Source organism: Bison bison, unplaced genomic scaffold (assembly GCF_000754665.1).
Source record: "Bison bison bison isolate TAMUID 2011002044 unplaced genomic scaffold, Bison_UMD1.0 scf7180017864472, whole genome shotgun sequence".
NCBI classification, from domain to species: Eukaryota; Metazoa; Chordata; class Mammalia; order Artiodactyla; family Bovidae; genus Bison; species Bison bison.
The window spans coordinates 13861343-13876668 of NW_011495033.1; the positions used below are offsets into that span (position 1 = coordinate 13861343).

Here is a 15326-nt window from a genome sequence, read left to right on the forward strand (position 1 = left end):
CATGTCTATCTTTAAAACAAATAAAAATTTTAATACATTTGAATGTTTCTGTATAAAATATATTGAAAAAAATCACGCAAAAACATATTTTATTTAATATTCAGTCACTTAAAAATATATATTTATCAGCTACTTAGCTGTGATACAGGGGATGTTTTTTGTGGCATGCGGGATCCAGTTCTCTGACCAGAGACTAAACCCAGACCCCTGCAGTGGGAGTATGGCGTCTTAGCCACTGGACTACCACCAGGGAAGTCTCCATCCACTCTTTTTTAGATTTCTTTCCCATTTAGGTCATCACAGAGCACTGAGTAGAGTTCCCTGTGCTATACAGTAGGTTCTTCTTAGTTACCTATCTTATACATAGTAGCAAATATATGTCAGTCCCAGTCTCCCAATTCATTCCACCATCCTCCCCTTCTTTTATATTTTTAGCTTCTAGCATCTGGGAATTAAAGAGCTAATATGAAATTCTTATACATCGTAATTTAAGAATTATAAAAGATGCATGAATTACATAAGCATGTTCATAGTACAAATGACAATTATTGTTTAGACATTCTTCCTTAGGTGTTTGAAAATTACTGCTGAAATCTTGGGAGTTTTTAAATTCTAAAATGACGGAAGTCCAGAGATGTCTAGAAAAATACGTGAATCAAAGGGAATGTTCTGTTGATTCTGGGCCAAAAGTGAACATGTTATTTTGAAATAATTATAAACTCACAGGAAGTTGTAAGAATATACTAGAGTCCAATTTATTCTTAACTCAGCTGCCCCATCTGTAACCAGATGTACCAAAACCAGGAATTGACAGTGATATATTACTGTTAGACTGTCAACCTTACTCAGTTTTCAATGTTTTTAAAACTTGTGTTCAAAAAAAAAAAAAAAAAAAAAACTTAGTGTTCATTTGTGCATGTGTATAGTCAGATGCAGCTGTAATCCATGTATAGATATGTGTAATCACCACCAGTCAAGACACAGAACTGCTCCATCACAACAGAGAATTCCCTCCTGCTACCTCCTTAATTAAAAAATTTCATGTGCACCATTTTCACTTTACTGAGATAAATGCCCAGGAGTAAGATTGATGATTAATATGCTAAATGTATGTTTGGTTTTCTAAGAAACTACTCATTTAATTAAGAGTGGCTATTTTATTTTACATTCCCACTAGCAATGCATGTGAGATGCAGTTTCTCCTCATCTTCTCCAGCATTTGCTATTATCACTGTTTTTAATTTGAAAAAAAAAATTGAAAAAATTGATGTAAAAAGGGGCTTCTTTGGTGGCTCAGATGGAGAGGAATCTGTCTGCCATACAGGAGACGCAGGTTCAATCCCTGGGTTGGGAGGATCCCCTGGAGAAGGCAACAGCAACCCATTCCAGTATTTTTGCCTTGAGAATCCCATGGACAGAGGAGCCTGGCCAGTTACAGTCCATAGGGTCGCAGAGTCAGATACGACTGAGCAACTAACACACACACAAAAAGATCAGCAGGTCATGAAGTCTCCAGTATATTATCTTGCTTTTGTCTCAGTTCTATATTCTTGGGGATCTGAAGTCACTCAGCCCATTGATTATTCTGTTCTGTCCTTTTGTACACAGATAAATAAAACTTATTACTTGCCTTAATGAGAACCTCATTACTTTTGATTGTACTTTTAATTATAATGGTGCTGATTTTGGATCTATGCTTTCCTTCTTTGCCAGGAAGGAAGGCCTTTTCAAAAGAATTTTTTGTATTTCAGAACTGTACCTTGTGTTATGATATTCCTACTGCATCATCACTTGTATTCTGAAAGAGAATCTTCAATGCTTAAGATTTTTTAACTGTTTGTATTTCAAATCCTCTTAGCTGACTATGAGCTAAATTTTCTTGTAGAGGCTTAGTATACCATTTCAAAATACATCCAATTTTTATAGATATATTTTCTTCAAACAGAAGCATTTCAATTGGTGGATGGCTGTAATTCAAAATACTACCTGATAATCTTTTCATACTGTCCATCCTAAAGGAAATCAGTCCTGAATATTCATTGGAAGGACTGATGTTGAAGCTGAAATTCCAATACTTTGGCCACCTGATGAGAAGAGCTGACTCATTTGAAAAGACCCTGATGCTGCGAAAGATTGAAGGAGAAGGGGACGACAGAGGATGAGATGGTTGGATGGCATCACCGACTCAATGGACATGAGTTTGAGTAAACTCTGGGAGTTGGTGGTGGACAGGGAGGCCTGGTGTGCTGTAGTCCATGGGGTTGCAAAGAGTCAGACACGACTGAGCGACTGAACTGAACTGGATTGAACCTGATAACCATGATTTAACTCTATTTGGGAAGTAATGTAAAGAAAAGCTTGAGTTGTAAAGTTGAAGGACTAAATACTTTCCTTCATTCAAAATTATGCAAAAAAATTTTGCTTACCTAACAAAAACCAGACACTAAAAGACACACATATATACATAATAAAATGAATAACATGTTGGCAAACAACTAATATTATCATGTGAAAATAATAATTCTGTGAGCCAGTCCAATCATAGTGAACTTAATTGCAAGGTCCATTATCTACTAAACCTACTATCTATAAATTCATTATGTCTATTAGTAAACTTCTGGTTAGCTGCTTCCATCCAATACTATCTGTCTTTGTAACAAGGCTATATGAAATAAGATATTTTTAAAAAATTATGGCTATAATTACTTAACTTTTATAGACATATAACAACAACAAAGACAGATCATTCTGTATCTTTTTTTTTTCATTCTGTATTGTTTTTGAAGCTTACCTCTTTGTAGCACTTTTCTACAATTTCATAGCTGGCGTTACCCCACACTGTTATGTGTTCTCGTCTGTACTGCTTCACCAATTCCGAAACCTACATGTGAAAATTCAAAATTTTATTCATGTGACTCTTTGTAAATCCACTTACATGATTTTACTTATAAAATGGATTACAACTATCTGCTGGTGCATAGTATAAAATTTTCAAAGAACTGATCATTAAATTCAGATTATTTCATAAAGTACAAGAAATTACATCTACCACTATATGATTTATCTAACAGAATACAACTGTTTAGTAACTGGACATAAACTAAGTACAAATGAAACAAGTGAAACTGGAAGAAGTTAATTACATAAATGCCACAGCCATGGGGGTTCACAGGAGCTCACGCTTATCTCAGTGACTGAGACATGACAAGTCACTCTGAAAACAGGCTTTCCTACAGTAGAGTGATCTCTTCTACCAGGGTAGTATTTAAAACAATGCTGGTCCCTAGAGTATCACATTTCCTTGAACATTATCAATCTATGCAGGCACCTGCACTAGCCGTATTTAGCTCGTGAAATCGGATTGCAACACGCTCAGAGGAAGCAATGCCTTAAGTACCTTCTTAATCAGCAAATTGTTGTTGACTTTGATATCGATGTTAATGGGAGTGTTAGGAAAGGCCTCAAAAACTTCCTTCAGTAATGGAATTCGGTTATCTTTTCCTTCACATTGGCATGCTGAGAAAGCAAGATTTTTAAATGTATTTTTAAAAGATCACTTTTTTGATGATTAGAAAGTTAAGAGTATGCAGTCATAACAGGACATTTACAAAATGATGCAAAGTATAAAGAAGAAAAGAAAAATCATCTAGAAATCCAACAAGTTAGATACAACCACTGAGACCATTTGGTGTACTTTCTCTCCTCTTTTTTCCCTATACATAATCTAATGATGTTATAATATAGTGTCCCTTCAGGTTTTAACTTGATCTTTTCACATAAGTAAAAATAAATGCTAGTATACTGTATTTATGATTACGATGAAAAGTTTTCCATTATACTTTTTGAGATAACTGTAGATTCACATGTAGTTTTAAGAAACAATATAGAGATTTATGCAGGGTTTACCCAGATTTCCCAATGGTAACCTTTAGCAAAACTGTAGTATGATATCATAACCATGATATTTACATTGATAGAATCCACGGATCCTATCCTGCAGTTATTATTTTAAATAAATTTAAGGGTTTAAAATTTAACCAGTCTCCTTGAAGGATAACATAATCTGTCACTCCAAAATATGCCATTTTGGCATAAGGAATCTTCTGAAGCAGAGGCAATTGAGAAGAAGCAGATACAAGAAAAGTTCTCTATGCCCATCCTCCATCTGCCTAAAAACAAGACTAAATTGTGCAAAAAATAAGCAACAACCCTCGACCCTTATCAGCACCAAAGGACTCGATATAACAAACTACTGATTAGTCTTTATCTTCCATCAACCCCCCATATTTACCCTCCCACCATTTGCCACTCTAGACATTCAAAGTCCTTTTTTCCTTTGTCTTGTCACTTCTCTGAAAATTTACTGGATTTTGTTTGCTTGTTTAAGATGCTATATAAACTCAAATTCTAGCCATACCTTTGAGTATTCATCCCTGAGTTTCCTCCATGACACATACACATTAGTAAACTTCTGTTTTTCTCATGTTAATCTTTTTTGTTACAGAGTCTAGATGAGAAACTAAAAGAATAGAAGAAAAAATTTTTCCTCCCCTAGACCTTACTACTGGAAACTGAGGTTGTTTCTAAAGTTTTGCTATGATATCATCAGTAAGTTTTTCAGACTGTGAATAATATGGTTAGGCAAGGGAAATGCATACTAATTCAGTAATGGGTTGAAGAATTATATCAATGCAGTTATTTAAAGAAAACTGAGTCACAAAAAATTAGAAGAGGATTTTTAATCATTCTTTTTATTTTCTGAGGGTTATTTTATTCTTTCCTTAGTTCCATTTGCTCTAATTACTTATATAATATACTATACATACTATATAACTATTATAAAATTTCCCCTTCCATCTGAAACTTCAATTCCACTAATGCATGAATAACAAAATTGTCAAAGATCCTTTATTTCATCCTTATTGTACAGCAAACCAAAACAAACAAGCATATCAAAAAAAGTAATTTGAGTCTAAGTTCTAAAACTTTTTAAAACACAGGCTCGTGTGAAAAGCAGCATGGGAATGGGAAAATTAAAAAAAAGAAAAAATATGTTATCATTTGTCTATTCTGTGTTCTATTCTTACTGCCTTTTTACTATGCCTTATAATTCAGATGGGGCTCTGGTTCATTCTGATGGGACTGTTAATCATTTGGCTTTGTCTCCCAGACACAGAGAAAGCACATAACCTTTCAAGCATAAAAATATGGACCACAGGAGATGTTGCCTAAAACGGATCCTGTACTTTTGAACTTATCAGAGGTCCATTTTTATGTGAAGAAGATGTGCTTGAGAACAAAGCTAACATGATGAAAATGGAATAAAGAAATGGAAATAAGACACAGACAAATTATTGCTTGAGCAACTGGAATCATTTATGTTTGAAGGCATATAACCTCTAGACTTTTTAGTTATGAGAAAACAATAAATTATTCTTGTAAACTTCTCTTAAACTATTTTCAGATGGATTTCTAGTACTGATAACTCAAAGAGTTTGGACTTAGACTACAGAACTGAACTATAAAAATTAATTATGTTAATATACAAAAATTTAGCTATAGTTTTTATCTAACCAGCCACCTTCCTTCCCTAGGAAAATTGCATCTGCTGCATTCTAAATTGTTCTGATTGGGTTGTCAAAAACAGGCCTTCTCCCCACTCACTCTCACAAGTAGGCAAATGACCTAGGTCTGCCCAATCATAACAGCCTGTCCAATCATAACAGCCTGTCCCTTTATCTACATGACTAGTTCAAGATGGACACATGATCCAAGTCTAGCCAATCAGTGCCTTTCTCTAGAACCTTTCATAAGTAAGGTCACAGTACAGGCAGGGGTCACAGTACAGGCAGGATGTGAATTTATAGTTGTCAGTGATCACATTCCTGCCACATGCCCCAAATCCATCTATAGTAAAAGAAGACCCAAGAGAAGCAGAACGATGGAATAAAGCAAAAGAGTCCTTTTATGTGCCCAAGGATCCCATAATGTTTAATTATGATCCTCTCTAGGATATGGTCCTATAAACTGGTCTCTGTTACTTATAATTTAAAAAGTCTGAACGTGATGTACTATTTGTACAGTCCAATATGGCAGCCACTGGCCACATGGGGCTATTTAAATTAAGATGAAATAGGGAACTTCCCTGGTGGCCCAGTGGTTAAAAATTCTGCCGTTTTATTACAGGTGGCGTGGGTTCGGGAACTAAGATTCCCCCATGCTGCATGGTGTGGCAATAAATAAATAAATAACATGAAATAAAATTTAAAATTCAGTTACTTGGGTATACTAACCACATTTCAAGTACTCAACAGTCACATGTGGCTATTGACTATTGTATCATACAGTACAAATGTAGGACATTTCTATCAGTATAGAAAGCTATATTTAGGCAACGCCATTCTAGCTAAATTTTTGTTAGCTTATTCAATGTGGAAAAATTAATTTTGCAGTCGAAAGAATTACCATAGACAATAGCTATTCACACCTAAGTAAGGTGTACGCAAGGCTCAACTTGGAAAAAGGTCAGACAAAACTAACTTTGGAAAAGCAACATGACACATTACACAATAAGAATAATGTTGAATCAAATAGTGGGAGGGAAACAAGGAAATGAAAACGTGCTAAGAGAATGTGTGCTAACGTGATATGAAGATATTTAAATTAGATGACTCAGTCAGCACAGAATAAAGAGTTGGAGGAAGAAGTGTGTACCCAATATTGTTCAGGCAGAGAATAACTAGCGGGGCAATACTACCAAAAGGGAAAGAGGAAAATAACATGAAAACATGAACACTACATTCAGAGTGTGCCATAGGACGTGCTGGTGGATGGAACACATGAAATGGCTCTGGAGCATACTAGAACTTTCAAACAGATCACTACAGTCAAATCTAGATCCAAACTATGTAATTTTTATGGAAAAGAGGTTATTTTCAAGTAAGCATGACAGATAAAAATAAACCCTTTAGTTAACACATTTTCATGTTCCTTCTTTAAGTTTACTTTTTAATGTAGCCTGTGGTACATCAAAGCACCTGTAAAAAGAAAACACTCAATTCTTCCTCACTTAAGTTGTGAACCACAAAGAAAGCAAGAGGCCTAAAATCTGTATTCCTCTGAGAGTTGATTCCCTCTCTCCCTTTTGCTTTCTCTCCCTTCCTCCAGTACTTGAAGAAAACAACAGTTCCAGCAGGGGAACAGAAGAGGAAAAAAACTGAACAACTTTCTGCCTAATCTGAGTCAAGTTTTTACACTACCATATATGTCTGTTTCAAATACAAAAAACCTCACGTGTGAGGCACAGCCTTTAAGCTAATTATGATATTACTTGAATACAATATGAATGAAGGATAATTATTGTTAATCATTAAATCTGAGAGTACATGGCATTGCTACTAACATGCGATTTGAAGAGACTCTGTAGCTACAGGGGCAGTATAGATAGCTGAACACTGGCCTGGTAAGGAGAAGACCTAGTTTCAAGTCCCAGGTCTGTCATTTTCTTATTATATGACCTTAATCAAGGAAATTTACACATTTAGGATTCAGTTTACTTTCTGTAACAAGAGGAGACAGGGTTAGATGATTTCAAAGGTCTCTTCCCATTCAAAAGTTTTATGACTTATTTGGGATATATAAAACCAGGGGAACAAATTTTTTTTTTTCTTAAAGCATCTTATAAACTTTGTGAGGCTTTGGCTTTGCTCTCTACAAAGGAAAACTTGGGAAAAACTTCACTTAGGAAATTTTCTTAACTTTTCCAAGTCCACAACTGACACCAGTACTGAACAGCTCTGCAAGTTATAATCCTACTAATTATAAGAATGAAAGGTGTTTCATCAAATGAGCAAAAGCTTAATGATACTTACTTGGAAGGCCAAGTCAAAAAACCCCCCACAAACATCACATTGAAACGTCCTGTAGAGACAGCCCAAGCAAACAGGTTTCTGATTTTTATTTGGCTCTCTAAGGTTTCTTCACGGGGTCGCAAAGAGTTGGACATGACTTAGTGACTGAACAACAGCAACAACAAGGTTTCTCAATCAAGGAGAAATTATACTGGCCAATTTTAAGTTTAGCTCACAGAGTGGTTACAGGTCTTCTTGAAAATTAGTATCAACAAGATCCTTGACATTTAACCAAGGTTTCAACTATATGCAAGCTTCACCAAGGACCATGATAAGAACATCATGCAGTTTTCCTGAGTTACATGTGAATCAACTCAAAACATGAGGTTGGATTGTCAAGGGAAGGGAGCTCAGCACCTGTTAACTCGAGGTGGTGTGTTTTCCATCCTAATGTAACTAACACATTGGACCAAGGGACATGTCTCTTTGTGGGAAATGTTCCCTCAAAATAAAAACAACAACAACTATGTTGATTAGAAAATGAAGATGACTAGGAAATGGATGGTTTATTCGACTAACGGAATTCTTTTACTGATTTAAAATATGGAGTAGCTAAATAACATAGAGTGAAAAAATTACAGAATCGGCAAGGATCTGAAAGGGGTCCCTTTAATTTCTTTTCATTCTTCTTATTTATGATGGATTATTTACTACAAGTTATAGTAATATTCTAGAATTTGAAGCTTTAGAAGTGCAAAGTATCCCTAATAATATATGAGTTTCTCATAATTAATATTCAGACTTAAATGAACTAAATTTAGATAGAATGAGTCATTAATAAATCTTTGGGCATCATCATCTCAGGTTTAGATATCATCAAGATTTCAGATTTGTAGGCCTGTACAAACAAGCTTTGAGGGAAGACTTTTAGTTAACACTTCTTATCATAAATTATTACACATGTATTTCTAATTCTCAGCATAAATGAATACACTTAGTATATTCATAAATGAATATGCTAGTGTAAGCATTTTGTCTGCAAATGTAAATTATTACCTTTTTGAAATGAGACATCCAGTTTGCCAAGGTAAGGTGGGAGTTCCTTTAAAAGATGATTGAAAAAAGTTAACTCTCAAAAAATAAAACGTATTTTAGCATCTTACATTAAGACATAAAGATTTGCTTCTTTGAAAAAGACAAAAATGAAATCTACAGATGTTTATATAGTAAACTCTTTAGCAGAATAGCCCCGGCAGCAAATTGACCGTATAATTACTGACTTTCGTGACCTACAGGAAATCTGTACTGATACAAACCATTTGTCAATAATAAATACACAAAGATCTCAGTAGAAAAATATCAGCAACAGACAATTCAAAGGGAAAAAAAATCATAAAGAAAAAATCTTCAAACTCATTAATAAGGAAATGCTAATTAAAATTTAATCTAGCAAATCAGGAAATTCTTTGTTTAATTACAGTGCCCCAAATGGTAAGGGTGTGGCAAAATGGAAATTCTTTTAATATCAGATAGAAAAAGTCTTTTAAACACTTTAAAAATCCAAGCTGGCAACAGCAACTTTCCATATATATTAAGAAACTATCGGGGATTCCCTGGTGCTCCCACTGGTTAGGACTCTGTGTTTCTGCCTCGAGGTCCTGGGTTCAATCACTGGTCAGGGAACTAGGATCTCACAAGTCACATGGCCAAAAAAACCCATAACTACAATATTCCTAATTTTTTATCCAATAATTTCCCTGCTGAAAGTTAATTTGTGTGTGTGCGTTAGTCGCTCAGTCATGTCTGACTCTCTGCAACCCCATGTACTATAGCCTGTCAGGCTCCTCTGTCCATGGAATTCTCCAGGCAAGTACACTAGAGTGGGTTGCCATTTCCTTCTCCAGGGGATCTTCCCAATTCGGGATCAAACCCAGGTCTCCTGCATTATAGGAGATTCTTTACTCTCTGAGCTGCCAGGGAAGCCTGAGAACTAATTTGGTGAAATAAATTTTTTATTAAAAAAATTTTTTTAAAAATGTGGACTATTTTTAAAGTCTTTATTGATTTGTTACAATATCGGTTCAATATTAGTTTTTTTGGCTGCAAGGCATGTAGGATGCCAGCTTTCCAATCAGGGATTGAACCCACACTCTCTGCATTGGAAGCTGAAGTCTTAACCACTGGACCACCAGCGAAGTACCAGGAAATAATTTTAAATATACAGAAAATTTTATCTTTACAAAACTTTATCTTTACATACATATAAATAGATGTTCAGGGCAATGTTATTCCTAATGGTGAAAGCAGAACTAATTCAAATACCCAACAAATTGGAATGGTTAAAAATAACAATATATCCACTCAGTATAATAACTTCAGTCATTTGAAATGTTTATGAAAAATAAGCATAGAATCTGAAAAGGCTAAATACTGTATGATTCCAACTATATGATACTTTGGAAAAAACAAAACTATGGAGACAATAAAAAGACCAGTCATTGTCAGGGGCTGGGGAGCAGGAAGGATGAATAGCTAGAGCACAGAGAATTTTTAGGACAGGGAAACTATGCTGTATAACATTATATTAGTGGATACAAGTTATTTTCATGTATGTCATATCAACGCCTGCAGAATATGCAACATGGAGAGTGAATCCTAATGCAAGCTATGAACTCTGGGTGGTGACGATGTGTCAGTGTAAGAAATGCGCCACTATGGAGCAGGATGCTGATAGTCGAGGGAGGCTGTACCTGTGCTAGGTCAGGAAGGATTTGGGAAATCTCTACATATTCTGATTAGTTTTGTGCGGATATAACTGTTCTAAAGAATAAAAGTCTATTAAAAAAAAGGAAAAAAATGTACGTCATGCCATAATGTTAAAGTGTTTAAAAATACAATATAAATAATACACAATGAGAACACAACCATGTAAAAAACATTCAGAGTATATACAAAGATAGCTTCCTGTTGACAGAAGTTTTCTTCAGGTGGTAGAATTAAGCTTTGTTTTTCTTCCATTTATCAGTTTACTATAATGAGCATATAAACTACTAAAATCAGATTTTTAAAGGGTTTTTTCCTATTCCCGACGACTAAAACTAGTTCATATATATAATCTGAATCAAATAAATTGTAGAATATTTGCAACAAGTTGAACTTCAGTAGCTTTACATTTGAGGACTTTGGTAATTTCGTTGAAATATTTATTAAAGTAAGTCTTCACAAATGTATGTAATGAATACAAAGTCTCACTGGAAGTCAGAATAGTTTTTTAAGTTTCCTTTGACATTCATTAATCTTTAACTTTTTTTCTTATTTACTGAAGTGCTATCCGGCACTTAGTGTTTTTAAAAATCTTATTAAAATGCCTATTAGTTATTAGTTTATCATGCATTTAACTTACACAGTACTTGAGATCAGAGATGTTTACATTGATCCCTGTTGATCTCTTTAGGTTCTCATCATGTGACACTACAACTTGCTCATCTTTTGTGATATGGCAGTCCAATTCCAACATATCAGTTCCAATTGTAACTGCGCTGAAGAAATACAAAGAAAAATAATGACATTCTGAAACATAAGCAAACATTTAAGTTACGTACATTAGATGAAAAAGATCAGAGTGACATCAAAATAGCAGAAAACCCCATAATACTAAAATTTCTCAAGACTATTATTTATTATGAATAACTGATATGAAAATACTCTAAGTGAACATAGAATAAATAAGAGACTGATGTTGCCTCCTTTCCATAACAAGCAATCCCTAATTTTGGCAACCCAAAATAAAGAAAAGGCTTCCCTGGTGGCTCAGTGGTAAAGAACCTGCCTGCCAATGCAGGAGATGGATGTTTGATCCCTGGGTTGGGAAGATTCCATGGAGAAGGAAATGGCAACCCACTCCAGTATTTTTGACTGGGAAATCCCATGGACAGAGGAGCCTGGTGAGCTATAGTTCATGGGGTCTCAAAAAAGTTGGACACGACTTAGTGACTAAACAACAACACAAATATAAAGGAAAGGACAGTGGACCAGAAGTTGAGATTTGGGTACCAGTTCCTACTTCGCTATGAACTTGCTGTGTAACTTTGGGTGAGTAAATGCCCCTCTCTGGGCCTATATTTCCACATCTATAAAATGAAAGCTTAAAGAACAAAAAAGGATGCCCACTTCAGCCACTTGAATTCAGCACAGGATCAGAAACTCTATCGGGGAAATTAAGCAAGGAAAAAAAAAAAAGCACAAAAACTGGAAAAGAAGAAGTAAATTTATCACTATCTGCAGATGACAAAGTCTCATATGTAGATACAAAGGTTCCACACACTACTGTCAGAACGAAAAAAACCCAGTAAATTTCAATACAAAACAAAAACACAAAAATCATTTTTATTTCTGTACACTAAGAATGAAAATCTGAAAAAGAAATCATGAAACAATTTCATTTACAACAGCATCAAAAAGAATACAAATTTAGGAATTAACTAAAGAGGTGAAGTTATGACCAACCTAGATAGCATATTCAAAAGCAGAGATATTACTTTGCCAACAAAGGTCCGTCTAGTCAAGGCTATGGTTTTTCCTGTGGTCATGTATGGATGTGAGAGTTGGACTGTGAAGAAAGCTGAGCGCTGAAGAATTGATGCTTTTGAACTATGGTGTTGGAGAAGACTCTTGAGAGTCCCTTGGACTGCAAGGATATCCAACCAGTCCATCCTAAAGGAGATCAGCCCTGGGATTTCTTTGGAAGGAATGATGCTAAAGCTGAAACTTCAGTACTTTGGCCACCTCATGCGAAAAGTTGACTCATTGGAAAAGACTCTGATGCTGGGAGGGATTGGGGGCAGGAGGAAAAGGGGACGACAGAGGATGAGATGGCTGGATGGCATCACCGACTCGATGGACGTGAGTTTGAGTGAACTCCGGGAGTTGGTGATGGACAGGGAAGCCTGGTGTGCTGCGATTTGTGGGGTCACAAAGAGTCGGACACAACTGAGCGACTGAACTGAACTGAGCTGAAAGAGGCGAAAAGCTTGTACAATGAAAACTACAAAACACTGTTGAAAGAAATTAAAGAAGATATAAATAAACACACAGACACCCCATGTTCATAGACTGGAACACTTAATATTGTTAAGATATAAATACTATATTGATCTACAGATTTAATGCAACTCCTATCAAAATTTCAATGATTTTTTTGCAGAAATAGAAAATCCATCCTAAAATTCATATGGAAGCTCAAGGAAGCTCAAATAGCCAAAACAATCTTGAAAAAGAACAAAGCTGGAAGACTCAAACTTTCTAATTTCAAACTTAACTACAAAGCTTCAAAACAATGTGGTACTAGCATAGAGACAACATACAGACCAAGAGAAGACAGAGTCTAGAGATCTTCGCAGATATGGCCAAATGATTTTTGACAAGGATGCAAAGACTATTCAATAGGGAAAGGGCAGTCATTTCAACAAATGGTGTTGAGAAAACTGGATATTTAAATGTGAAAGAATGAATTTGAATTCTTACCTAAAACCATATCCAAAAATAAACTAAAAATGAATCAAAGATCTAACTGTAAGACCTAAAGTGGAAAAAAAAAAAAAAACTCAGAAGAAAACATACAGGAAAAGCTTCATTGAATTGGACTTGGCAATGACTTATTGGATATGACACCAAAAGCACAGGCAACAAAATTAAAAATAGACAAATTGAGCTTCTTCAAAATTTTAAAAGTTTGTGCATCAAAGGACATTAATAGACAACTCACATCAAAAGGCAACTCACAGAATGGGAAAATCACCTATCTATCTGATAAAGAATTAACATCTACAATACACACAAAACTCCTAAAATGAAACAACAAGAAAATCAGAGTAAAAAATGAGTAGACATTCTGCAAAGAAGATGTGTCAATAAGCACATGAAAAGATGCTCAATATCACTAATCATTAGAGAAATGTAATCAAAATACTTCACTCCCATTCAGTTCAGTTCAGTCACTCAGTTGTGTCCAACTCTTTGCGACCCCATGAACCCCAGCACGCCAGGCCTCCCTGTCCATCACCAACTCCTGGAGTCCATCCAAACCTATGTCCACTGTGTCCGTGATGCCATCCAACCATCTCATCCTCTGTCGTCCCCTTCTCCTCCTGCCCTCAATCTTTCCCAGCATCAGGGTCTTTTCAAATGAGTCATCTCTTCTCATCAGGTGGCCAAGGTACTGGAGTTTCAGTTTCAACATCAGTCCCTCCAACGAACACCCAGGACTGATCTCCTTTAGGATGGACTGGTTGGATCTCCTTGCAGTCCAAGGCATTCTCAAGAGTCTTCTCCAACACCACAGCTCAAAAACATCAATTCTTCTGCGCTCAGCTTTCTTTATAGGCCAACTCTCACATCCATACATGACCACTGGAAAAATCATAGCCTTGACTAGATGGACCTTTGTTGACAAAATAATGTCTCTGCTTTTTAATATGCTGTCTAGATTGGTCATAACTTTCCTTCCAAGGAGTAAGCGTCTTTTAATTTCATGGCTGCAATCACCATCTGCAGTGATTTTGGAGCCCAAAAAAATAAAGTCAGCCACTGTTTCCCCATCTATTTGCCATGAAGTGATGAGACTGCATGCCATGATCTTAGTTTTCTGAATGTTGAGCTTTAAGCCAACTTTTTCACTCTCCTTTTTTACTTTCATCAAGAGTCTCTTTAGTTCTTCTTCACTTTCTACCGTAAGGGTGGTGTCATCTGCATATCTGAGGTTATTGATATTTCTCCCGGCAATCTTGATTCCAGCTTGTGGTTCTTCCAGCCCAGCGTTTCTCATGATGTACTCTGCATATAAGTTAAATAAGCAGGGTGACAATATACAGCCTTGATGTACTCCTTTTCCTATTCACTCCCATTCAAACAGCTATTAATAAAAAAGAAAAGAGGGAAGGACGTAAGAGAAGAAAAGAAAAACAAATGCCACAATATCGACAATCCTTGCAGACATTATGCTAGGTGAACAAAAGCAAAACTACAAATATTTTTTGATTTCTTATACAAGGTACCTAGGACAGTTTATTTAACAAACTATATCAATGGTTATTTCAAATGCTAAAAGATGATGTTCTTAAAGTGCTACACTCAATATGCCAGAAAATTTGGAAAACTCAGCAATAACTACAGGACTGGGAAAGGTCAGTTTTCATTCCAATCCCAACGAAGGGCAATGCCAAAGAATGTTCAAACTACCACAGTTGCACTCATTTCACATGCTAGCAAGCTAATGCTCAAAATCCTTCAAGCTAGGTTTCAGCAGTATGTGAACCGAGATCTTCCAGACGTACAAGCTGGGTTTAGAAAAGGCAGAGGAACCAAAGATCAAATTTCCAACATCCATGGGATCATAGACAAAACAAGGAAATTCCAGAAAAACATCTGCTTCAATGACTATGTTAAAGCCTTTGACTGTGTGGATCATGATAAATTGTG

The 15326-nt window shown here is 35.7% G+C and overlaps 1 protein-coding gene across 2 annotated transcripts in view; it reads right to left on the reverse strand.

Moving 5' to 3' along the window:
* GDPD1 (glycerophosphodiester phosphodiesterase domain containing 1) overlaps positions 1-15326 on the reverse strand; it is a 50668-nt gene that overhangs the window by 8596 nt on the left and 26746 nt on the right. For both annotated transcript variants that reach the window (XM_010861618.1, XM_010861619.1), the window contains exons 3-6: positions 11254-11389; positions 8907-8952; positions 3398-3516; positions 2792-2881 (exon numbers count right to left, since the gene is read on the reverse strand). In XM_010861618.1, coding sequence (XP_010859920.1) covers positions 2792-2881; positions 3398-3516; positions 8907-8952; positions 11254-11389 — 391 coding nt within the window. The remainder of the gene's footprint in view (positions 1-2791; positions 2882-3397; positions 3517-8906; positions 8953-11253; positions 11390-15326) is intronic.